This window comes from Coccinella septempunctata, chromosome 3 (assembly GCF_907165205.1).
Source record: "Coccinella septempunctata chromosome 3, icCocSept1.1, whole genome shotgun sequence".
Lineage (NCBI taxonomy): Eukaryota > Metazoa > Arthropoda > Insecta > Coleoptera > Coccinellidae > Coccinella > Coccinella septempunctata.
Genome location: NC_058191.1, coordinates 4,632,197 through 4,659,995, shown reverse-complemented (window position 1 = coordinate 4,659,995; position 27,799 = coordinate 4,632,197). Strand labels below are relative to the sequence as shown.

Genomic DNA, 27,799 nt, shown 5'->3' with positions numbered 1-27,799 from the left:
TCGTGACTGTTTTTGTTTAGTTCCGCTGAGCAATACGGCTTCTGTGATTTTACGCAGAGCTCACCTGAGACCTAAACCATTATTGAAGGAAAACGAGATGTTGTGATATTTGTGATTACAAAATCAATGATAATATTCTGTGACCACCAGCCATTTATAAATCAAAATGTGACATGAACGTCCAATTAAAGCTTGCAATATGACTTGAATAAATAGATAATATACTGAATAAGATATACATATCTAAATTGGAAGTGATCGAAATTTTCGTGATGTAAGTAACTTGTATCCTTTTCCTTAATTGTTATGGTGCTCTTATTTTTTTAAGAAGCTATCAAAATAGGACGAGAGTTTTTAGAGACACTCACTTATAATATGTTGAACGACCAGTCCTAACGAATTTTAGTTTACACTAATTATATTTCATTTGATTTTATTTTGTACTGCTTTCTTTGGCCAGTATTTCACTTTGAATCATTTGAAGGATCTCTATCCTATTTTTCTCTTCGAAACATAAAATTCTGAACCCTGCTTTGTCTATGGATCCATCTTCGATGTTTTTTTGCTGAGGAGCAGTAGTCTACATTATCGGCACCTTCAAACAATATAACGTTTAGGCAACAAAAGATACCATTATCTTATCAAGTCTTTATAGGGCCCTGCATATAAACAGGGTGGACAAAATTGAATGATATTGAATGACAGCTCTGTAACCGCATCGAATGGCACATTTCCTACCCCTATTTTCAAAAGATGGATAATGGATAAAACCGCATCCCTTTTGTTTTCAAGTTACAACTCATTTTTCGGCTCTTCGAAATGGTGCCTATACAGGGTGTATTTAAAGGTGAGGCCTGTTTATAGCAGAAGGTCAAAATGAAGCGTTTCACCAAAAATCGCCTATACGTAACTTTCAAAATGACAAAGTTGAAAAAAATTTGAAAATGGTTACTGAAATAGATCCTAAGACGACCCTAAACCGTTTGTTAGCTGAATTATCGCGAAGCAGTAGGAAAGAACTTATCTCCTGATTCGACCATATGGTTTCGTTTAGGATATTGGCTCATTCGATATTTACGTGGTGATAAAATGGAAACTTAGGATTGCCGAATTGTTGTCATTATTTTTCAGTAACTTACACGATTTTATGAAATGGCTTATTTCGATACCAACTGACGAAAGAAACTCAGGACACAAGTATAAAAAATAGAATAATACTTCAAAATCTCACCAATAAAATTCGACTAAATTATTCACTAATTTTTTCACAATGGGCATCACAATCTTCTTGTTCGAACATTCCAACAATCGTCGTAAAAATGGGATGAAATGGGGAAACATCATAGCACTTCTTCAACATAACTGACCTAAATACTTTCAAGGAAATACCTCGTTTTTCTACTTTTTTTTTCACCCTAAATTGCACGATACAACAATTATGATTCTCCCAAAAGTGACCTGATGCATCTAATCCAATGAACTTGGTACTGAACCATTCATTGTGCAGCCATATGTTTATGTTTTGTTCCGTTTTTGCGATGCCGGAGTCACCTTCCACAGTCCCGTACTTGAATTTGAAAGAAAAAAAAGTCAAAAAAGGCTCACCTTTGAAAACTCCCTGTATTTCGTAATGTTAAGTAATATCGACAAACAAATGTAACACTTTTTTATTCAGAATTGAGTGGCACAAATGAATGACAACAATAACATCCAGTTTCATAATAAAATTAAAAGTCACTTTAAGCTTAAAGCTTCCTTTAGTGTCTCATAAGTAGAGTTAAAGGAAGCTTTAAAATTATAGCGACTTTAGGTTTGATTATAAAACCGGTCGTAAAGGAAGCTTCAAGCCAAAGAAAGTTCAAATTTTATTATGAAACTGGACGTAAAGCAAGCTTCAAAGTGGAAGGGACTTCAAATTTTATTACGATTTTATTAAACTAAAAACAGATTATATCATTTTCACAAAAATCAGTTTTTAAACCACGACATGTTTTGTTTTTTATTTCTTCAGTGACTACTGGCATCATTATATTCATAACCGATTTGACATTACCATAAAACTTTTCAACTTCTAAGTCAGTAAAGTGATTAAGATTTTTAGAATCGCCAATAAGAATACATTGATTGCCCAACAAGGTCCAACAAGGACCCTCTCAACAGTTATCTAATTAAAATAAGGTCTTTAAAAATACATCAAAAAGAATACATTGAGTTTGTAGACGTAGAAAGAAAAGAACTCATTTCTCAACTAGGTGGCAAAACAGAAAAACGTCTAACTTTCCTGCTATATTGAAAATATGTAAAACTCATGCTTGAAAATATTTTTTTTATTTTGTTCTCTAATTTGCTTTCCCTAAGACCTCGCCGTCCATAAAACCTTGTTGTCCCTAAGACCTTGCTGCCACTAAGACTTTTGGCAGTCCTATACCATGGCTGGCTTAGTTAAGCCTAGAGGTTAATATGGCACTGGATTTTATTACAAATAAACTATTAACTGTTGAAACTTTAACTAACATAGAATGGATTTCAAAGTTGATTTTGCCTACGGGGTTTGTCGATAATGTCAGATGAATAATGTTCTCCTTCCAGTCAGAAAGACTATGAAGAAGCACTCGGTTCTCTTATCACTCGCAACTTAATTTCCGTTCAATTATTTGAGGAATAGTTTTTTTTGCAAACGTAAATTTCCGTAATCAGTTTTCCATGAAAATTCACTGGATATATTAGGTACATAATAATATATAGTTATCTCTTTATGATAATATATTATTTGGTGAATATTTACTACTCACCTACGTGTTAAAGACCAGATAATGGGTTATATTTTAAGTGACTCTTTCATATTTCCATAAGAATCGTTTATTTACCAGTGTTTCCTCATAATTTAGATATGCTAATAATGATTGGTCAATTCCTCCTGAAGATAAAGAGTATAAGGTATAAGGGTCACAGCTATCAATCAATACTTCATTATTTCGATCCATGGCATTACCTTACATCATTCAATAACACAGCAGGATCATTATTTTTTGTGAGCAATTCAACAATCAGAAAGGTCGTTTATAGGAGTAGTGGTACCATTCGACCATCATGAGCCATAATTTGATCGTTTCTTTGATAGGTGAGACACATTGTGCATATCCCAAACTTCCCCCCCCCCACTCATATACGTTTTTCTTTGCAGCGATCATTTTTGCATCAGTTTCCCATGGTTGGAACTACAAAGAACAGGGTAAGTGATTCCGAAATTTATTCGATCATATGGGTTTAATTTCCATTATTAAGTACATATCGACCGCCTTATCAGTGTTTCGGTCCACATAAAAGTGATTCACGAAGTGCATAGGCTGCTCTGAGATGAAAATTATTGAGATTCTAGACATTTATTGGATACTTCGATTCATATCGGACTGAAATTTAGGTATATCTTCTATAGGGCAAGTTATTTTCGAGCAGAGATGTCTCTGATAATCATAATAGTTTATAATTTTTTGCAGATATGTTGGTAGTGCAATAAATATCGATTTATGGATATCATTGTTCATGATTAGGAAGTCTATGATTTTATCTCTTATTGCTTCCACAAACTGAACAATAACTGATCGTTCGTTCTATACAGGGTGTCTATTTTAAAGTGGCCAAACTTCAAGGGGCGATCAGACGAGTGATTTGCAACAAAAAATGTCATATAACACATGGTCGAAATGTTGACGGTTATTCTTCAATTTAACATTTTTTAATTTCACGAAATATTTCAAGTTTTTACATAAACTCAATCATTATTCAGTTTTCCTTGTATCCTCCTCAAATTTGACCACATTTTCGGAAAGGGCAATAAATTTGCTACGAGATAAGAGAGTCTGTGTGCAAAAAAAGTCTTATTGTGGGTGTAGTAAGCAGATGAATATCACGAGTCTGAAGTGAACAAAATTAGTCCTATTTTTCCAGTGATTTTATCGATGAAAAATTAATAATTATAATAGATGTTTTCTTTTCAGTAGACAATACCTCATTTGAAGGGTACAGGGAAACAACCATAGATGTCAATTTTCCATTCAGCTGAGAAAAACGCGTTTTCAACAATCCGTTCATATTATTTGAAATACGACAAATTAAATATTATTGTTCTCGGAAATGATCATTATTAATGATATTATACATAAAATGAGTGCATTACATGAAATGACATCGTTAATTCTTTTCCTGTGCTGTAAATCTTCGGCAGCGATTTAACATATGACGGAACTAGTTTCATGCCTGTATACCATAAGATACTACTCCTCATTCTGAATTGAATTAATTGTGTGTCTAACTAATTTTCGGACAAAAATTGACATTGATGGTTTTTTCCTTGTACCCTTCATTCAGTGTACTAACTTGAACTATGTGTTATATGACATTTTTTGTTGCAAATCACTCGTCTGATCGCCCCTTGAAGTTTGGCCACTTTAAAAGTAGACACCCTGTATATTTCTAACGGCCGGTTGTCCATTCGTGGTTTAACTCATTTATTATCTAACCAATGCTTAACTATAACTATGGTTTGAGATGGGTTATGCGTTGTTCATGTAGAAAATTAGCATGGATTTCAAAACTATTAGTTAACTAGTCGATTCATTTATTTGTTTTTTTTTTATGGCCGTTATGGGTCACATTAGTGTTCTGTGTTGGCCACACTGATTTTGAAATATGAATTTAGACAAGTTTGAAAGGACGAAAACCATAAATATCGCTATTTCTATGAGCATTCTCTAACAAATTCAAAATTAAAAATTTGAAAATCCTTTTCGTGGTGAGTGACGGCGATAAATCATAATCAGAAAAATGGAGATGGAAAAAAGAAAGAGATGTGTGAATTATCTCTTGCCACACAAATTCATCATCTTCTAAGTTTTGAAGAATTGCAGTTGAAACTACAATGGCTTCACATCCCCTCACATTCACTGGCAAGCCAATGCCAATAAGTATTAGGAATCGACGCTTCCACACACCAAAGAATCTTTCAATTGGATTTCGGGTCCTTATTTGTGATTCTCAGGCCTACTCCTCGGCTGACCCAATGGAGTAATGAGAAACTTTCTTATGGCATAACCACTATCACCAACCAAGAAGTAGTTCCCATACTCTACATTTTCAAATGAAGCGCACAATGAAGATCGTAGAATCATGGCTAGAACCAGGCCAACGACAAACAATATTCAAAAAATTTAATGATGAATCACTAACTGCCAGGTCGTTTAATGAGAAATATCTTTTTCTGTTCCTAAATATTTCAGCATCCTCTCCTAACACGAAAAACAATACAAATAAGACTATTTAATTTCGTTCTGTCAAAACATTGACGTTATCAACAAGATATTAATCATTTAAACCACTAGAAAACTAATGGTTTTCGCCTAACGTATGAATAAACAACAGCTTGACAGTTCGTAGTCACTGGACTAAGCCAAAAGTCGAGTTAACAACCTATTGGACAACCGGCCCTAATTGGTATCGATACATGTAATTTCAAAATTTGGGTACATCGTGTAACGGGTTTAGTTCGCAAAAGGGTTCAATCTCGAGCGCCAGCTATTCTTTCAATAGGGAGGAATAGCAAACCCACCCAGGTACCTACCAGTCGGAGACAGAGTTCGTGGTTATCTAAGTTGGTAGCGATAACAAGTACCTACTTTAAAACCGAATTTATTACAACAATCTAAATTAGAGTGAACCATACAGTTATTTCCAAGTCAAGAAATATATACAGCTGATGACCAAGTTCAAAAAAATGAGGAAAACAGAACTGCAATAATTAACTTGTCACGGTGATCAGAAATTCAAACTCAACACAGTGAAATCAATGAATTAAACAATATTCAAACTAATTATATTAAGTCAAACTATCAGGTATTAAAGAAAGAAAATAATCAATAGCGGTCATTTTGATTCCTTCTGAGACGATAAAGGATGTACGGGGTTTATACAAAATTTGTCTCAGAAAGATCCAAGTCTCTGTAATCGGTTAATTTAGCAATGAGTTTGATCCCGAGAACTTTCAGTGATTTTCAGTGTACAGGCCCAATCAGAATTGAAACTATTCAATAAACGGGACGGGGTTGATGCAGGTGAAACACAATGCAACAATTTACAGGATAACGTGGTAGTTTATCGTGGTCTCTCCGTGGCAACCTTGGGTGTACACGCCAAGCATTACCAGTGGTACGACTTCGAGACTTCTGTCGATTGGTCTTGGTTCACCAGAGAACCAGGCGACAGAAGTCTGCTTTAAACAGGGGCATTAACAATCAGGGTTAACACAATTAAACAAATAAAAGAATGCAACTTTGAATCACGAAGTATGCGGTATCAAAAAAAGACTTACAGTTTGTTCCGGTACGGTCACACCACCACTTAAAGAACAGAAAAAGAAAAGAAAAAAACTCTAATAGGAAGAATATCAAAATTGATCAGAAATGAATCGAATCAAATATGAATTAATCGCCGAACAGTGAATAATGAATCAAGAATAAAGAATTAATAATGAACACAGTATCATGAATGACCGAATAAAGAATCTAGAAAGAATGACTAAAGAAAACAGTATCATGAATTACCGAATAAAGAATGAATCACGTTCGTCGGTTCGTCGGTTCGTCCGGTGGTGCGGTGGTGCGAAAGTTATCAACTTTCCAACATGTGGACGGTCATGTGATCCAAATTGCATCCAAAAATTCGGTATTCTCGAATATTCTCCCCAGAAGAAATATTCTCGGTGGCGGTTATCTCTTTATCGGTAAAAGAAACTGTCGTTATCTGCAATCCACGTTGATTTTATGCTGAATTCGGTTTGTTTTTGTGACGGAAAACAAGGTTGAATGCAGAAAGACACTTTTTCTTTGTTTTGGATTCTCACGGCTGATTAATGATGGAAATTTCAATTATACGAAATTTGAATTTAATATTTCAGGATCCGAAAAATATTTCTAAAATGGAACGGAATAACTATATTAAAACCGAAATCTCCATCAGACGGTGTTGCATTGCTTCAACTGGAAAATTCAGGGAAACGGACATTTAAAACGAGACTTGATTTTTATTTAAAACAATCAAGTATCGTTACAATCGTGTTAAATCGGGATTTACTCCTGCATCTGAATTGATGCTAGAAACAAAAGAGGTTCTTTGATGTTTGCACTATCAGCGGTGGGGATAGTGTGTGAAGGTTTTCAAAGATGAAAAAAAAAATCGTCAGATTAAGACATTGTATATGCCCTATATGTATCTAATAATAAATTCATGTTGATCTGACAGTTTGAGTGGTGGGGCTGGCCGTACGGAAGAGTTGAAAATGGTAAAAAAAATGTTTTTTGAATGTGTCAGATTATCAGACGATGTTGTCCTGACTAGTTCGATTCAGATCGTACCACTTGTTGATATTCATATCGACTAGTGGTATGCATCTGAATTAATTCTTATTATTGTATTCACTGCCTCCAGTTAAGGCGTTATCATTCTTCCATTATTTTACCACTGGCATCAATTCTGCCGTGACTCGAACGCGTTCTTACCTCCTCATTTTACAGGCATATTGTCTGCAAGAAGCAGTCCAGCGTACTGAATTAGAGAAAATATGGGACATATGACATATGCCAATGTCTTTCGGTTTCGGTTCCTATCTGGGGGTAATTGTACTGGATCTAATTGCATACTAGAGGGCGCTCGAGTACTTGATAATATCCAGAAGCTATTACTAGTATTCAATTAGGATCCGTCAATTTCAAGCGTTTTCCATCGGAGAAGGAGTTGTGTTGTCCTGACGAGGTCAAATGAGACCGAAACCATTGGCAGCGTCTGCTCTTCTTCGATGGAACGTCCTCCCTTTTGTTGTCCTTACATATTATTGTATTCGTTGCCTCCAGTTAAGTCGTTATCACTCTTCTTATATCTCTTATAGTTTACCCAGCCATAGAAGCGCAAAATCAACGTCATCTTTTCACAGAATCATGAATTCCACATAATAGTCTATGTCCTATCCTCATGTATAAGCTTCATTACTGTAAATGACAAAATCTCACTACTGTCTGACAAATAAGATAATCGAGTTATTCTGTGTTAAAAAATTTCAGTTGTTTGCAACGTGGGGTTGTGCAATGACCAGAAATATGTACATATTTTGCTTGAGGATTGCGTGCCTGATCATCCCATATTGGCCATAATAATTCTGTTCGAAAGAACACTCCTCCCGCGCAAGTGCTGAAAATTCATATTTTCTTCACTTGTTCCGAATAGATCCGTCGTAGAAAAATAATATTCCCAACTTGAGCGCACGCGACTGCATTTCCTGAATACTTTTTCATAATAATGACATAAAAGTTTCAAAATAGCCGGAAATATATTGATCAATTCTATAAATGGTCGCTGGAAAATTGATGTAATAAAAATGTTGATTTAGTTGCTTTAATCAACGAACCCAGTTATTGTTCGTTCAGCGTCAGATTCTCAATAACGCTATCATTACAATAAAAAACTTGTCAGGAATAGACAATGCTTCAATTTTTCTCACACGTTCACTTTTGCCAACGTTTCGGAGACGATTTCCTCCTTCTTCAGGGCTCAAGAATATCGAGTTTTCGAGAAAACAGCAAACAGGCAATAATATTTTATGAAGACTTGCACGACATAATCACAAATAAATATCTATTTTATTATTATGACTTTAGCCTTGAGGCTTTCACACTCCTCTCCAGAGGAAAATTCACTTATTCCAGATATCAAAAGGATTAAGCTCTGTTGCAGCCCTTTCCAGGTTTTCGGGCTTATGGTGGTGGTCGGGTCCGGGTCGCTCCTCGGCTCCCTGCCGCCGGTTGGATTCCTGCTCCACCCGCACTTCCTGTCGGAGCAGGCGGTGTTCCTTTGTATTCCCCATGTACTTGCGTACAGTTCTCGCCGTTCCCAGCAGTACCGCCTTCTGCATGACTCTATAGATATTTTCGTCCAGCTGAAGTTTCCCCAAGTTTTCTAGTAGTTTCTTCAGTATCAGGCCTATAGATGAAATGACACTAGGGATGGTCTTGATATCTTTCAGCTTCCACTCTTTCCTGGTTTGTTCATCAAGATCTCTGTACTTAGAAATTTTTTCAGTGTGCCAATCTAGAAGATTGTTATTATTATTTGGAATCGCCACATCGATGAATAGTGCTCTGTCCTCATCCTTATTGAGTAATATGAGGTCTGGTCTATTGTGGGTTATTTTCCGGTCTGTGAGAACCGTTAGATCCCAGTAGAGCTTGTGATGTTCATTTTCCAATACAGCATCCGCATGGAAATTGTAATAAGGAACCTTTTTCGAACTTAGAAGTTGGTGTTTTAGTGCCAATTTTTAGTGAAGAATCTTGGAAACGGCATCATGTCTATTTCTGTACTCCGTGCCCGCGAACTTCTGACATCCGCCGGTGATGTGCTGGATAGTTTCATGTGTCGCACAGCCATAACGACAGCTATCATCCGCCACTGAGGCATCCTTGTCGAAATATTTCATGTAGTTCCTTGTTGGAATCACCTGATCCTGGATGGCGAGCATGAAGCCCTCTGTCTCAGGAAACAACCTTCCGGAGGTCAACCAGTAGTTCGACGCAGATATGTCGACGTAATCATGGTTGACCTCGTTCTGGTGCCTTCCATGCAAAGGTTTGCCAATCAGTTTCTGTATTTTACTTTCTGCAGAGTGTTCGACGATTTTCAAGTGATCCTGATGTAGCTTTAACGGTGTAGAACTATCAGCAACACAAACAACTTGATGGAGTTCTGATGAAGCAGCCTTGCTCAGGAAATATTTTCGCAGCACCTTCAGCGGTTCGAGTATACAGTTGAATTGGACTCGTTGATTGCTCTTGTTGCTTTGGAGCTGTAGCTTCTTTTGCAGCAGGGGCCCGCTTCCTCAACATCCATGCCACCGACGTCCTGCATGCTGTCATGTCCAGCGCCGGCTCCAGACATGCCCTGACGATCTCCAGGCAATGACTTGTTTCCGAGGCTTCTCGTTATCACCATTTCCATGGGTTTGTAAACTCGCATAGCTGAAGGTGAAGGAGCTAACTGTGCCAATGTTGGGTTGTGGTCTAGATCAACTCAAATGGAGAATCACTTCCACACGCTGGCAGTAATTTTCAATAGAACGGCAACGAAGATGCAGTTTCAACCCGAAAAGTCAGACAGCGAATGAGAAGACTGTGGAATGCTACTTCGAACAACAAGTGACAGCTCTCGACTACTACGGACGTTACTGGAACATTCTCGAACAGGGACGTATAGATATAAAAGATGCGCGCGGTGGACCACGGGCAGTTAGTTTCATGAATAGAATTGAGTGTGTAGTGAATCCCGAAAAGTGCAAAGAAATGGAAGTAAAGCAATGACGGTGTAAATAAATTAGTTTGTTCTTATGCATAAATTAGTGTTTCACTTGTGTAAATAAATAAGATATCAAGAAAGAAGACAATTTGATTAACTCAGAGAGCTTTACAACATTTTGGCAGCTAAGCTGCGGGTTCAAGATAGTCATCTATATCCCAAATACAAATTCTCATTTTATACAATATTTTCTTGTGGAATGAAAGGAAAGGCATAGATAGACAAAATCATTGATGAAAAACAAAACGAGTCAATGTTTTGACCAATGATCAACAATAAATTCGAACGATAAAGCTGCTGGTCGTTAATCCCCAAAAATATTCAATTTTTCCATGAAGAATTTTATCAGGTCAAACGCTAACTACAAATCGCACATCCATTAGCAGATATAATATTAAACTCTCAAATTCGTTCGTTCTTTGTATTGTATTCACAAATCCTGAAAAATTAAACTTTACGACCATAAAAATTTCAAATAATCAAACCGAATACTGGAACATCATTCCTCTATTATAAAGTGAGCGCTGATATGAGTGGACCTTTGTGAAGAAAACTCGTGTCAAGGACAGACGCAAAATTATTGACCTATTATTCTGCCAATTATTTTTCGTTCATTTGGAGAAATCGAAACTTTTTCTGTGGAATAGAAACGACTTATACGGTGCATGCCCTTTTAGACGTTTATAGAGAACTAATCACAATTTTGTGCTGAAAATTTGCATGTTGGGGTTTTCGAAAATCAACTTTGCACTAAAATAATTTCAGAAGTACGCAGCTTCCGGTCATAACAGAAACAGGCGAAACAGTTTACTACTTTCTTTTTTCCAACGGCACACCCAGTATATTTTTGCATCGATCGATAGCTAAATTAATGGCAATTATTTCTCCAGTACGACTTACGTTGTGTTAAGAGTCAGCGGTTTATGGTGCAAAAAGGAGGCGACTTTTTCGAATATTTCTGCTAGAGACGTTTTTTTCGGATTATCTTTACTATCTTTACTGATTTTGCGAGTACTTACTATTTTCTTTATTCTCCAATTCACAGATTGATGAAAACACATAATGGGCTGTCTAAAGACACTAACATTAATATATTTTCTGACTCTGATGTCTTCATAGAATCCTTCCACCATTTTCAGCATCATTTGCATTTGTTTTTTGGTAGATGCGAAGAGTTTCAAATCGTCCATGTGAAAGAGATGATTCAGTTTCATCATAGTTCTACTCTGCCTTTAGGTTTCGGTCCATTCTTGTTAGTTATTTTCGCCGTTGCAACTTCACTCGTGGTACTGGTTGGTTGAGGTCGCTCAGATGAATTCTTATGTATACCACACTTTTTTGTATAATTTTTGTATAATAATATATCATTTTCTGTTTAATCATCGATTTATGTGTTCAATTTAGGGCTTGAAGTTCATATGTGGATTAATTTTTATTTCTGTAACAGTGAATTGTGGACACAGCTTTGGGTTCGTCCTGTTTGTGTCCCGAATTAATGAATAAAATAAAATTTCAAATTGTACCAGTATGTGGGTATACATTGCTACGCTTTCTGCTGTTCGGACCGAAAATGTACAGGGTGTTTATGAGATGATTTTAAATAGGGACGAGTGGAATTCATCAAAACAAGATTTTCAGTTCAGAGAACTCATGAATTTTTTTTACTCATTACTATTCTATCGATAAATTCCTCAGTTCTTGCACTCCTGAAAATTTTGATTGATTTTGTTTTTAGATGTTTGTGAGCTTTGTATTATACACTATGAAACTTTTAGGATGATTGGAGTTGTAATAACATGAATGAAAATGATATGATATGAGCTTAGTTCAAGAGTTGGGTTCTTTGAATTATTGGTATTTTTATGCTACGTAATGGTCATAATGAGAAAACTGAAAGACCTGGCTGATATCTTGTATTCGAAAAAGATTAATCAAATACATGAAGAACTATATTCCGAAATTCATCTCATTCGATAAAAACGTTTGTGAGATAAGATTGTTTTATGGTTTTTCAACAGCCTGTATTTTTTAAACCGAGCTGATCCGAAGAAAAAATTATAGCGGAAAAGAGTGTTTCTTTTGACCTCAGGAATAAACCGTTAAAATATTTGTACGAGTCAACGACTCACCCTGCATTCAGTATTGTACGACGATATATTAAAAAAATTCTTATCCTACTATAGCACCAAACAAAATTTCAATGTCAAAATATTTTATTACTCAACATTGGAACCTCTTAATTGGATACAGTGATTACAACGAACCTGCAACGTCTCTAGACCTTTAAAAAAAATATTTTCTTGCTCTGCAAACCAGACCTCCGCAGCTTTTATTACCTACTCGTTGGAAGAAAATTTACAACTTTTTAAACTTTTTTCAGTTGAGGACAGAGATGATAGTCAGGTGGAGCCAAATCTGGTGAATAAGAGGGGTGTTCTAGTAATTCAAACCTTAAATCACAAATTTTTTGCATGGTAACATGAGATCTGTGTGCAGGGGCATTGTCCTGCAAAATCAAAACACCTTTGGATAGCTTTCCGCGTCTTTTCTCTTTAATTTTTTCCCGAAGAGTGGTCAGTAATGTCAAATAGTAATCTCTGGTTATTGTTCTACCCTTATCCAGAAAATCAATCATGATTACTCCATGGCAATTCTAAAAAACTAAAGCAAGAACTTTTCCAGCAGATTTTTGGATACGAAACTTCTTAGGACTTGGAGAACCAGAGTGTCGCTATTCCATCGATTGTTGCTTTGTTTCTGGATCGTAGAAATGTACCCAAGTCTCATCCATAGTAACAATTTGGTTTAAGAAGTCTACATCGTTTTCAAATCGAGCACAGATCGAACCTGATGCTCCTACCCTTGCACGCTTTTGGTCAACATTCAAACATTTGGGGATCCATTTTGCAGCAATTTTTCTCATGTCCGAATTAACGTGAACTGTATGATGAACGCGTTCGTATGAAATATTCAGTGCTTCAGATATCCGTTTTAGCCCAATTCGACGGTCTGATAAAATCATGTCATGAACTTGCAGTCCAATTTTTCACGGTCGTATACGAAGGACATTGATCACCAAGGGTATTTAGCATATCTTCGTGAATCTGCTCACCTCTTAACCCTTTTAAATACAGGTACTTAATGATGGCTCGATACTACAATTTTTCGATTTTCACAATTTCGGTGGACATCTTCTTTCTTTTAATTTATTGCGTAACTCTGGTTTACTTTTTTGACCTCAAACTTCACACTGACACTTCTAATGAGTTATTGTTCGTTGCTATGGTAACGCAATATTTTTTATGCATGGAACTGGTCTAGGAGTACTAGATATCAATACATCCTCGTATATTCCTTGCCATTCTTTTTAATAAATTCTTAATACTGGGTGTTCTGTTTTATATGTCACTTACCCCGGGTTTCATAAAGCTTGATCGGGGAATCAACGCTTGATTGACGAATAGACGTCAATTTGTTTTCAATCGATAATTCAGTCCTGATCATTCAGGATATCATTCTCGCATCAAATTATGATGTTTATACCTCCATTCAATTATTCTCAATCGGTACTTTTTCAATATATTCAGAAATAAAGAGGTTTCGGTGATTTCGTTTAAGAAATCGAGTGACTGCCATATCCGTTGATCGGACAGTCAAAGTTTTATGAAACCCGCTGTTAGTATTTTTCCTAACAAGACGTATGGATTACCATCATCAGAATTTCTGCCTTTTATATGATTGATCGAATAATAATATAAGCAGTTATTTCCAGACAAATGGCCAGGATATTGCCAAAATGCCATCGCTCAGTCTCCTATCGATCTTGATGAGAGGTCCATGATAAGGATCGATATGAAACCACTTATGTTCAAGAACTGGGATATAGAATACAATGCTACAATGACCAATAACGGACATACAGGTGAGTTCTCTGGCAAGTTTTCTAGTAACCTCGAGAAAAACGCTACGTGCTTTTTAGTGGTGTTATTAACTTTCTAGATTAGATTTCTAGTACAGTACAGAGGAATTGTTTTAAGTTCTTTTCCTCCTCCAATCTAGGGAGGGGGTCTTTATATTCTGGAGCAGTGTCCTGCATTTCTCTTCAGAATTTGACTGAAATATGAAAAATACTATTCCTTTCACTCAATTGACTTATTTTCGCTCTGCTTACCGTATTCGTACGAAGACGTAGAAGGGCCTCAATATTTCAAAAATATTTTCGCTAAATTCAGTCGAAATTTTATTTAAATCAAATGTCGGAATTCAGTAAAATGCATTGCATTTAGCTAGATGCACAGGGTGTTCTACGGCGACTTAAATGAGGAATGTGATTGTTACACTTATATACAGAATGATCTTTAATATTATTCAACTCTCCTTCCATGATGAAATCATAACAACGTTATGAAAATCTTGTACCTACATGGTGTTTTATGTCGGCTTCGATCATTTCTCGATACCTATACACAATGTTTTATAAAAAATTAGTTTTCCTTAATATGTAGGTGCAGGAAAGTATGATTGAAATCGAGAAATAATATCATGTATGATTCAGAATAGATCAATACCAGAAATACTAACTGACGAAAAAACTGCAACACCCAGAAGGAGCTGTTTAAATTAATTTTTTTTTTGGTAAAATATAGATAGTTAAGCAAGAAGTAAATGATTGAAATTTTGAGAAAAGAAACGAAGGGTTTACAATTTTTTTATTAAATTTGTTAATAATGTGTTTGTCCAGCGCATTTATCTATACACTCCCCAACACGTCTTGGCATTGTTGCAAGAAGATGGTCTATTTCTTCTTGAGGGATACTATCCCAAGCTACCTGTACTTCATGTCTCAGAGCCTTCAAAGTCCGTGGGGGCTGGGGTAAATTTCCAAGCCTTCTACCCATGATGTCCCAAATATGCTCAATGGGCGAAAGATCGGGGTATCTGGACGGCCATGGCAAAAGATTCACATGGGTCGCTTCAAAAAAGTTTAAACTAACTCTGGCAACATGAGGACAAGCATTATCTTGCTGAAATATTGGATTCTCGAGCCGGTTGAGGTAAAGAAGAACATATGGCTCCACTTTTTCTTGAAGGTAATGCAGAGATATCATGTTACCTCGAATAAAGACTAAAGCTGATCTACTTCCATGTGCAATAGCACCTTATACCATAACGCCTACTGTCCGGTGTACATGACGCTCAACATCAAAATGAGGTTCACGTCTTTCTCCTCGACGTCGTCTTACCCTTCTTCGGCCATCTTGTGCCTCCAAGGAGAATCGAGATTTATCAGAAAAGACAACCTGATGCCATTCCACATTCGAATGTTGTTGTCTGCACCACTGTAATCGTAAGAGGTAACACAAGATGGGTTCGATAATGCCACAGTCCAAAAGACCTTATACGGCGGTAAACCGTTCGGTCAGTTATAGGATGACCTTGTTCTTCTAACCACTCATCAGCCAAAGATCGAGTTATCGCAAATCGGTCTCTAATGGCCATAAGTCTTAGACGCCGATCTTGAATTTCAATTGTGCCCCTTCGACGTCCGGTGCCTAATCTTCTTCGATTTTGGGCATTATCAAACCACGCTTGACAACATCTCATAACAGTAGTTGGATTTCTGTTCGTACGGTCAGCGATTTCTCGAAATGACAACCCCGCCTTCCGTAGACCAAGAATTCAAATTCACTTAGCTGGCTATAAATTCCGCGTACACGTACTATAGGCATTTTAAAAACAACTAAACATCGACTTTGGATCTCCTCAAACAGCTGGTTTGTTGTAAAATTTAATTAATTTTCAAAAAACTACTACAATACAACATACTATGTATGTTTTACCAAAAAAAATTAACATTTAAACAGCTCCTTCTGGGTGTTGCAGTTTCTTTGTCAGTTAGTATAATATTGAAGGCTTGAGATATTTCCAGTACAACCGATCTAGGTCATCCATATTGCTTGTCCTTGTCAACACATATATCTCATATAGTTGAGGAGATCACCACTATATCGCGTTGAGAAATTATATAAAAACTACTCCAAGTATTGATATCAAGATTTCATTCGATCATTGATCTTCCAAAAATAACTTTGTGTTTTAATAAATCGAAGATATGTATCAAAATTTCAGTTCTTGTGGAGCTTATCAACAAATTTCCGGTATCTGTATCAGGAGGGGGACTTCCAGGTTCATACAACTTAGTTCAGTTCCATTTTCACTGGGGATCTGAACATACGATAGAAGGAAACCGGTAAGCAAGTAAAATTATTAACTAATCTCAGAAAAATCAATGTCACGTCATCAGAAGATTTGCTAATTCAGTGGACCTATGCAGGTAAAGGGGACGAAGCCCTATGAAAGGTAACTGAATCAATCGGACTAGCAGAAATCTACATTCTGAGTATACCATAGAGAACGTTCCGACATCGAAGGTGAATAGCGATCATTGAACTCTAAAAGAACTGGGAGGGCCTCTAAGGTACCGAAATACGACGAAAAGTGTGTCCAACTGTCACGGAAGATGTAGAGCAACCCATCTCTTTCTAATGGTTCGGCAACCAATCGAATAACCGCATCAGACGTCGGACGCAGCAGTCGTCTCACTTCAACGCCCCGGGTTGTTTTTGTTTACATCGTTATGAACCAATTGACAGAGCGCAGAGAGAGATAGATTACTCTACATCTTCCCTTTCAGTCTTCCTCAGTTTGCCTGCATCGAGATGCCTTTCCAGTTCTTTTAGAGTTCAATGATAGCGATAGAACGGTTTCTCTCTTGTTTGAGCTTGTCAGTACCGCATAACTCAACCATCGGGTCTATCGCTACTCACCTTCGGTCTCGGAACGTTCCCTGTGGTAGGTATACTCAAAATGTAGATTTCTGCCAGTTCGAATAATTTTGATACTATACAGGGTCACTCTTTCAGAACCTCATCCAAAACTCAAATTCTGAAATTCATTTTCGTTGCGTTATCCGGGATGATGAGAAAATCTAAAATATTTTCATGTTGCTGTCTTCTTGACATGTGTGATTTTGATCACGATATCACTGATATTACGAAGCTTTCCAGAGATATTGGAGCTTTTACTAGAATGTTCTCTGATTACATAACTAAACACAGATTTACATAATTTTCACTAACATGAGTTTAAATCACGACAAGTGTTTCGCTATCACAATAGCATCTTCAGGTGAGTCAAGGTAAACTGTAACAGCTCTATAACTGCAAGAACTATGGAGAAATGGCTGCTTCATTTTCGATCTCGATTTTCGAGAAATGGATATTGGACAAAACCTCATCCCTCTATATTCTTTTGTTTTCCAGTTATACTATTTTTGAAATGATGGCTTGTAAAAAATCGGGGATTTTCAGATTTTGTGGAATTAATTCAGTTGACTGTTACCACATGATTGAGTTGGATCTGTTAGTGTAATAACATTTATTGTATATCGTTCACAATCATAAAATGAATAAGTCACCTGTATGAAGCTAATACAGTAATAAATGCAAACACTAACAACATCTATGAACTCAGAGTGACATTAACCAACTAAAAACAGAGGTAGTCTGGTCATCAATGAGATCAATACATTAAATATGAGTAGAGTAATAATATTATAATTAATATAAACAACGCTGGTCCTGAAGAGAGCAAAATTAATACAACATTTACAGAGACGAAATGCTAAGAAGTAAGCACGCTTAGAAAGTCCATCAGGAAAATAGGAGATACAAATGATGAATTATGAGAGTTACAAAATATGAGTACTAATGAGGGAACCACTAATCGTTGGCTTCGAGAAGCGCAAAAGGCTTGAGATCCAATCTGTATATCGAGCAAGATGAAATGATATGAAAATATATCTATGAGAATACAAAGAACAATGAGGAGATCATTCCAATTGAGAGTACACGACTTCCACAGCAGACCTTTAAGGGTGGAACCAGGATGAGAGACTGCCAAACAGTGTCAAGGCCTACTACTGACCGTTGAACCATATTAGAGAAGTTGTAACGGGTGTATTTTGCAAAGGGTTTTAATTCCGAGCGCCAACTATTCTTTCAATAGGGAGGAATAGCAAACCCATCCAGGTACCTACTAGTAGGAGACAGAGTTCGGGGTTATCTAAGGTGGTAGCGATAACAAATACTTTAGAACCGAATTTATTACAACAATCTAAATTACAGTGAACCATACAATGATTTCCAAGTCAAGAAATATATACAGCTGATGACCCAGTTCAAAATGAGGAAAACAGAAATGCAATAATTAATCTGTCACGGTGATCAGAAATTCAAACTCAACACAGTGAAATTAATGAATTAAACAATATTCCAATTAATTAAATACAGTCAAAATATCAGGTATTAAAGGAAGGAATCAATCAATAGCGGTCACTGTGATTCCTTTTGAGACAATGAGGGATGTACGGGGTTTACACGAAATTTACTGTAACCAAGTCCCTGTAATCGGTTAATTCAGCGATGGGTACAGGCCAATCAAAATTGAAGCTATTCAATAAACGGGACGCGGTTGATTCAGGTGAAACACAATGCAACAATTTACAGGATAACGGGGTAGTTTATCGTGGTCTCTTCGTGGCAACCTTCGATGTACACGACAAGTATTACCAGCAGAATTACCTGCGAGACATCTGCCGATTGGTTTCCGTCACCAGTGAGCCAGGCGACAAATGTCTGCGGTGAACGGGAAAACGAAAACGGAACACCACAGGGGCAGGATGTGATAGGTTACTGTGGTCTTTCCGTGCCAACCTTGGGTGTACACGCCAAGCATTACCAGCGGAACGACTTCGAGACTTCCGTCGATTGGTCTTGGTTCACCAGGCGACAGAAGTCTGCGTTAAACAGAGGGATTAACAATAAGGATTAACACAATTAAACACATGAAAGAATGCAACTTTGAATCACGAAGTATGCGGTATCAAGAAAAGACTTACGGTTTGTTCCGGTACGGTCACAACATCACTCAGAGAAAAGAAAAAAAACAGATCATAGGATCTTCGAATTTAGAAAAATTAAAAGTGAAATAAAATCAAATCAGGACTGAATGAATCAAGAATAATGTCGCACACAGATTAAGGAATGAACAATTGCCAAATAAATGGTCGAACAATGAATCAAGAATGACGAATCAGGAATCATGAATAAAGAATCTAGAATCACCGAATCAAGAATAATGAATGACGTTCTTCTGGTGGTGCGGCCCTATTTATCAACTTTCCAACATGTGGACGATCATGTCATCAAAATTGCCTCAAAAAATTCGATATTCTCGAATATTTTCCCCAGAAGAAATATTCTCGGTGGCGGTTATCTCCTTAGCGGTAAAAGAAACTGTCGTTATCTGCAATCCACGTTGTTTTTATGTTGTTTTTATAAATTTGCGGTACTATATGTGTGGTCTGGGGAATTAGTCAAAAGCGTAGACAAGAGCAATGTCGGCGAGGGGCATTGCTCAATTTTTAACATACCTTAGTAATATCGAAAAACACTGTCACTTTTTCAGTGCCGTAATCCAAAAATTTTTCAGTTCAAAACTTCGATATTTTTGGAGAATCTTCTTTTTTTCAACAAGATTACGGTGAAAAATCTACAACATGCCTTCAATAAGTGAAAGTTTTGAAATTTCACCCTTCTTACGATACGAATATTTGTCTGAAAGCTGAAATATATCTGGAAAGCCTCGACTTAAGCATGATCGAAATCACATTGAAATTATAGAGAATCAAACAATGCGATAATTTATTGGATACGCCATTTGAAGAGACGAAGTTACTTCCGGTTTAACTGGTGAAACACGAAAATATGTTAGCTTTTCTCGTCATCTCGGATAACATAATTAAAATTAATTTTATATAAGTAAATCTTTTGTAGTTTTTCTTATAATCTTGTCATATAACATAGCTACACCTCTGTTATGTAATCGAATCTAACAAAAAAAAAAATGAAAGCGTGTGAAGTTCTCATGACCAGAACTTTAACCAAATCATTTATTGATAATTGAGATAGCATATTCATTTTTTTTTCAAGGAAAGCGTTGGAATCGCATTTTGTTACTTACAACAATAGATACAAATCCTTAGAAGAAGCTTTGAAGTATAGGGGCGGAATCGCAGTTTTAGCCGTTTTGTATGAGGTGAGCAAAGATTAGTTATAGGTAAGTTTTCGAACAAGTAAAAAATTATACATGTACTTAAAACGACTAGAATCTACTGGTTCATCGTGAAGCAAATTTTTATTAATTTCATCTTGGTTTTTCCTTCTAAACCACACCTTCTAAACAAGTGCAGAATTATTTCATTCACAAATCTTTTTCTTTCATAGGAATCTGCAAGACAAAATGACAAGTTCAACCCAATTGTTAGAAGTTTACAAAAAATCAAGAAAACGAAGCAGAAAACTGAAATAAAGATCAACCCAACCAAACTACTGCCAAGAGAATTCACGAGATTCTATAGATATGACGGATCTCTTACAACTCCTGACTGCAACGACGTGGTAGTATGGACAATTTTCAGTGAATTGGTCCCAATTTCGAAAGATCAAGTGAGTTCTTTCAATCTTACCTAAACACCAACTCTAGCCTGCTGTAGCTTGATTTCGCCAGAAAAGCGGGTCAGCCTACAATTATAGGCAAAGATTATAGAGTTAGGTTAAGTTAACTCTAAAATCTTTGATTATAGGTAGGCACAATCACACCACCAAGTTTTATGCCATATTTGTGGCCTGGTTTTTTTCCGAATGTTACTTAGCTTATTCCGGGTTACTGCAGGGCAGCTGCTGGTGTCTTTTGAAATCATTATACACAGGGACCCCAAAATTAAAGGATAAGCCTCAGAATCCTAATAGTATCTAGAGGTATTGCGTGCTCTGAATAGAATCCAATGAAAACTATTTCCCCTGTGCGAATGTCTTTTTTCGTTCAAAATAACGATTTCTGTCAAACTAAGCTGCAATTCTATAACCACCTTCTTCTTCTTCTTCTACGTGCGGTGCCCCACTGGGCTGATCTGAGGCCTCGTGACCCATTGTTCGTCCGCTTGTAGTTGGAGAGACTTAAACTATGTGACATGCTGACAAAAATGCCACAAGTCGACAGAGAGGTGTCTCCCTCACCATAGAAGTTGTGGGTGTTGTGTTTCCCAGATATGTCATTCTTAAGTCTTCAAGGTTGATACAGAAGAACAGAATGTGTTCAACCGTTTAATCCGTGTCCCAGTCAGTCCCATTCTATTTAAGTGTTTATTGAACAAATGGCCAGTCATTGCTCTAGTCACTAGACTCAGTTGTTTCTTCTCAAGAGCTAAGAGTTTTTTGACCTCAGGCACAGAGAATGGTCTCTCAATTAGAAGCCTCGACTGTCTGAGACCACTTCCCATGATCCATTCAGAGGAAAATTTCCTGTCTAGCCATCTATTGAAGAAGTTCTTGACAGATGTACGACAGATAGGCAACGCCGGTCTCGGACCAACAAAAGCTGAGCGGGCTCCCCGCTTTACAAGTACGTCTGCCTTCTCGTTTCCCGGAAGTCCTGCGTACGCCGGGCACCAGATAACTTTCACAATGTTATCAGAGCCTAGCTCCCGCAGAGCCTCCCCGCATTCCTCTACTAGGTGTTAGCCTAGTCCCTGTGGGTATCACAGAGCCATCGGTGAACCAAGTGGGACATTCAGGCTCAAGAAGCCTGTTTGGTGTAGACCATAGGTCTCAGTCAGGGACAATTTCCCTGTAGGGTTTGGCAAAGTGGAAGCTGGTGCCCGCGCGGTCCCCTCTATGGAGAAGGGATGCGTTGGCATCCTTCACCATCTTAAGAGCCCTCGCGTGCCCCCTGAATAGACCTCTATCGCGCCATTGTCCCTGTTCCCAAAATCTAAGAGCTGTCTTCATAGCCACCTGTGTAATTACAAGGTCCAAAGGTGGTAAGCCCAGCGGACACTCCATAGCTGCCGTAGGGGTGGATCTCAGAGCGCATCTGATGGTTAGACATGCGTTCCTCTGAGATCTAGTGATAATGGTGCGGCTGGAGTTTTTCCCCATGGAAGTCCACCACACCAGAGATGCGTAGGTACTCCTCCAAGTGCCAACCTGGCTCCTAGGAAATATCTGTATTTCCCGACCGAACGTGGTCTGGCGAGCTAATCCTCTTGACTAACCTCCAGCTTGAAGAATTGTTGGACATTCGTTGACCGCAGGTGGTAGTTGAATCAGGGAGTCATGGATTGGAGTAGGAGTCTGCAGAGAAAGTGAGGTTTGGTTCAGTTTTTGCGATACAGTTGGCGCATCTTGATGAGAATTGTAAATATTTCTCAAAGCGACCCACCGGTTTTACTCGAGGCCCCATTATTTAACACTACACTGTATTGATGAGTGGACAATGATCCCGAAGCCGGTCTATAGTTCTGTTTATATATTTCGACTTCCCTAGAGTTTCCTACGGTAGGTTATGACTAGCTGGCATTATTGGAAGGACCATTCTACAAAATTGTCGTCGCCGGCTTAATAATTTAAATTAGTGAAAAAATCGCTCGTCATATCATGCCTACCAAAGATTATAGAGTAGAAAGATAAGAAACACCCTCATATCTCTAGTATCAAAAACCGACTACATTTTGGCCAGTGAAAACACATTTGACCATGAGATAGCGCTGAAAACGAAGTATCAATACAGAAAAACAGTTCAATAACAGTTTTCTGTTTCATAATTGAAGGGCGCAAAATTCAAATTCTATTCCTTGTATTGAATTTCAACATCGCTCTATTGAGGCAAGAAAGTAAACATCCTAAGTGACAAAGCAAAAGTATGGTTTTGTTTTGTGACTAGGAATACTAGGACCATATCTTAAATCTTCACTTCACTAACTATTCATACACCATTCAAGAATTATCGACATCTCGGGTGGCTGTGGAATATCGAATTCAAGTTGGTTACACAACAGAAATCACTCAACAAATGTTATTAACGAATAAATAGAGACAATCTGAACACTATGAAGTGCTGAAAGCTAACCCGAATGAAGTGCAGTTCACCTTTTGGCCAGAGGAGGATCTGAAATTACGACATTTTATACATTTCTCATGAAGCCAAGGGTTGGCTTGCCTCAAAATAATCTTTCAAAGACGGTAATTTTTTTACCCGACTGATTTCGATTCTAGTACATGAAATACGTACGACATACCTGTCAAGAACTGCACACTGCAGAGGCTGCATATACTTCGAAATTTGGAAGTGACATGAATACACAAGGCTTTAAGATGTGAGATATGGAAAACGGTGAGACTTCGTAATCCGATAGAAAGCCAGGCCCTTATTTTATTATTGAATCATGAAGCGAAATTATGCTATAAATGAATGCGAAAGATGAAAAAAAAAGTTATGACTGGAGGAAGAAAATAAAATATGAATGATAAGATATCCGATAAATAAGTGTAATTTGTTGAATTTATCAGTGGGGCCTCTGCATCGTAGGACGAGTTGCCTCTGACTCCAGAATTTGAACTGTTTTTTCACGCTATAATGAAATAAACTATTTTCAAGGAAAATTCATTCAAGGAAAATATCACCTCGCCAAGATGTTAACCTTTAGTATCGCTCCAAAAAACTATGATGAAATTGATGGTGTCGGTCAAGGAACAAAAACAAAGAATACTATTCCTTCAGCAACGTTTCGGCTCCTTTATTGGGCCTCCTTCAGGCTAAAATTGAGAAAAGTCTTAAATAACAATACAATATAAAAAATTACATCGATAATATATGAACAGGAAACATGGAAATACATATTAGAATAAACAAATAATTGTCAGAATGTGAACAGACAAATATAATCATGAAAAATCCTGAAAATGGCAAATATAAACTTATCATCGGAATACAAGAAAATTAAAAATTAAAAAATTAAAAATTGAATCATTCCGTTACAGAAAATCGTCGTTAACGTAAAAATAGGTGTACATAACAAGGAGTAAAACCATCGATGTACATGGAATCAACGCGGTCAACCCAAGAATGAAGACATCCAAGAGTAACAACTGAACACAGAAAACACAAAAACAACACCCACACATGACAAACGAAACACGAAATCAACGTTCGAATGTACAGTGGCGGATCCGACGAGCATTAACGATTACGTTTTAACTGCTAGAATACAGAAATAGACCTATTCCGGCATTTTCTCTGAAAACATCCTTGTCGAGACATAATTGGCCTGGCAAATTTTCAAATTATCAGCCCCTGTAACTACTTCAAGGACTCAATAAATATTTCGAAACCCTAGTATTCATGTAGAGGGTCAAGTGATCTTTCAATTAAGGTATAGCTCACCCCCTATTCCCTATTGAGAATTTAGGAGTGATAGCTCCTACACCAAGGGTTGAGGAGATTTCGGCTTACAATTCTGCTCAAAATATGTCCCCCTACGGATAGGAATTGGGCTGTTCCGGCATTTTCTTTTAAATCATCCTTATCGTGATATAATTGGACTGGCAAGTCTTTCGCACAAAAAAATCATCTGATCGCCATCTGCCCATTAGATCACAATGAGCAAATTACGATTTCTAGCTGGAAATTATATTATTTGGTACGATTTCAAATTGCAGAGTTGTGGTGCAGAGTTGAGTGCTTTTTTCAAACGGACGCTTGAAGCTTGAAGTAAAGTTAAATTTATAAACATGCAACCGTCATCTGTCTGCTTCAGTTGGAACTAGACATAGCATTTACTGCAGATTTCTACGATTGGCCGTGCCTTTTAGTTTATTTCTCATAGAACCAAGGAGGGTTTAAGGCTTAATAGATAGAGCCATTGAGTGTTAATCCCTTGAATGCACTCAATAGAGCACAATATTTATCGCATAAGTAGCAACGTTTTATCTTTGAGTATTCAGATTAACACTCGATGGTAATATATTCATTGGCTTGGGATAAAGTATGGAACCAAGTTAATATGTTATAAACGAAAAGGACAATCAGACTAGGTTTTTATATCGTTCCTATATTATATGTTGTGAAAGGGTGTATCAGTCACCAGGAACCTCAGTTTATATACAATTTATTCAAATAGCTACGGTTCGAGACTTTTAGTCTCTACCTCAGGCTGAAAAATATGACAGTTACATAAACACGATAAAAATCCTCTAGATAGTAAGTAATCAACATGAATACTTGTACAACATTTACACATATTTGTATATTTCACTCTTACTTACTTAATACTCAAACACTACAATTAAAACTAACAATTCATCACAAACAAACATTCAGACATTTCAAAAATAAGTTAAACCAGCTCACCTATGAATATTAGATAAATGGATTTATTCCTTTGAAACATTGTTCAAAATCGTGGTTGTCAATAAATGCTATAATAAAAAATATTGATATACGTCAAAAAGATTGTTGTCCCCCAGAGATGTTTATTATAGTATTTATTGAGAACCACGATTTTGAACAATGTTTCAAAGGAATAAATCCATTTATCTAATATTCATAGGTGAGCTGGTTTAACTTATTTTTTAAATGTCTGAATGTTTGTTTGTGATGAATTGTTAGTTTTAATTGTAGTGTTTAAGTATTAAGTAAGTAAGAGTGAAATATACAAATATGTGTAAATGTTGTAGAAGTATTCATGTTGATTACTTCCTATCTAGAGGATTTTTATCGTGTTTATGTAACTGTCATATTTTTCAGCCTGAGGAAGAGACTGAAAGTCTCGAAACGTAGCAATTTGAATAAATTGTATATAAACTGAGGTTCCTGGTGACTGATATACCCTTTCACGAAAAGGACAATATATAAAGCATTTTGCACGTAAGAGCAATGACGTAAAATGCATCTGATGTACAATTTTTTGGATTGTGGGTTTAATTGGGTTGCAGTCAAAAAACGAGGATACTCTTTATTCTTTAGGCTCGAGCTTTCGGAATGTCTTTATTCCTTCATCAGGAGCAGAATGTGAGGTTTTCTCGTTATATTGATGTTCGATTCATAATTCTCCTATCATGACAATATTAGGGATGTTATCTTAGGAATCTTGTACTATCTCACAACTTGCTGAACATCAATAACGTAAAACCTCACATTCTGCTCCTGATGAAGGAATAAAGACATTCCGAAAGCTCGAGCCTAAAGAATAAAGAGTATCCATTCGTTTTTTGAGTGCAACCCAAATGAACCCACAATCCAAAAAATTGTACATCAGATGCATTTTACGTCATTGCTCTTACGTGCAAAATGCTTTATATATTGTCCTTTTCACTCTGCTTCGCATCGTTCGGGCAGCGGCAGTTTCGTGCGGGCAAGTATCACTTTCCGCACTTGATAGGAAAATAACTATTTTCTACAAGCGTGCGCGTTCAACCTTTTTTCCGCACGCATTCCAAGTTGCAAAGAGTCACTTTCCCAAAACGTGCGGGAAAAACGCCTGCTATTTCTTTCCCGCACGCATTTGCGTGCGGGAATGGATTAGCAGGGGTTTTTCCCGCACGCAAATATTATAGAGTAAATTAAATTCTATCATGTTTCTATGCATAGAACGTCAACGATGAGAAACCCATAGTAATGACATGCAGAATTACGTCTGTCATTATATATAAATTAATCAAATGAGATATGATCTGTTTCGTGAAATGGATATATTTATATATTTCAAGCGCTTGTAGAAAAAATATTGTTCCTAACTCTTGCGGAAAGTGTCTTGCCCGCACTCAACTGCTTACCCGAACTCTGCTTCGCATCGTTCGGGCAACGGCAGTTTCGTGCGGGCAAGTATCACTTTCCGCACTTGATAGGAAAATAACTATTTTCTACAAGCGCTTGAAATAGGTATATAAATATATCGATTTTACGAAACAAATCATATCTCATTTGACGTAATTCTGCATGTCGTTACCATGGGTTTCTCATCGTTGCCGTTCGGTGCATAGAGACATGATAGAATTTAATTTACTCTATAATATTTGCGTGCGGGAAAAACCCCTGCTAATCCATTCCCGCACGCAAATGCGTGCGGAAAAGAAATAGCAGGCGTTTTTTCCGCACCTTTTGGGAAAGTGACTCTTTGCAACTTGGAATGCGTGCGGAAAAAAGGTTGAACGCGCACGCTTGTAGAAAAAAAATATAGCGTATAATAGACGTGTGCCTTTGAAGCACGCCGAACGATTTTGAAGGCTCACTCACTAGGATAATTTTTGAAACTTTTCCTGTTGACTGTTATTTTTTTCTTGTTTCCAGGTGAAACAATTCTCATCGATAAGAGATGCAGAAGGAAAGATGTTGTCTCAAAATTTCAGATTTATACAACCACTCAACGGAAGAACAGTTTTTGAAATATACACTGATGATGTTTGTTGTTAGTAATTGAAAATTACACGAATAAATAACAACTGTGAAA

At 37.0% G+C, this 27,799-nt stretch overlaps 1 protein-coding gene across 2 annotated transcripts; it reads left to right on the top strand.

Moving 5' to 3' along the window:
• The first annotated feature begins 149 nt into the window (after window positions 1–149).
• On the top strand, window positions 150–27,799 carry LOC123309449 (putative carbonic anhydrase 5). Of its 2 annotated transcripts, none has more exons than XM_044892575.1 (8): window positions 150–274; window positions 2,889–3,121; window positions 3,185–3,232; window positions 14,165–14,314; window positions 16,522–16,642; window positions 20,445–20,550; window positions 20,739–20,960; window positions 27,640–27,799. In XM_044892575.1, exons 2-8 carry the CDS (start codon window positions 3,091–3,093, stop codon window positions 27,760–27,762), a joined length of 801 nt encoding a protein of 266 aa, XP_044748510.1. In that variant the 5' UTR covers window positions 150–274; window positions 2,889–3,090; the 3' UTR covers window positions 27,763–27,799. The 2 variants fall into 2 exon arrangements, with proteins under 2 accessions (XP_044748510.1, XP_044748511.1); XM_044892576.1 differs by having other exon boundaries at window positions 156–285; window positions 3,015–3,121.

Coding starts and splice junctions, on each gene's coding strand:
- LOC123309449 (XM_044892575.1), top strand. CDS start 3,091: ATGAGCCATAATTTGATCGTTTCTTTGATAG. Junction 3,233..14,164: donor TTGGAACTACAAAGAACAGG/GTAAGTGATTCC, acceptor AGTTATTTCCAG/ACAAATGGCCAGGATATTGC. Junction 16,643..20,444: donor CATACGATAGAAGGAAACCG/GTAAGCAAGTAA, acceptor TTTTTTTTCAAG/GAAAGCGTTGGAATCGCATT.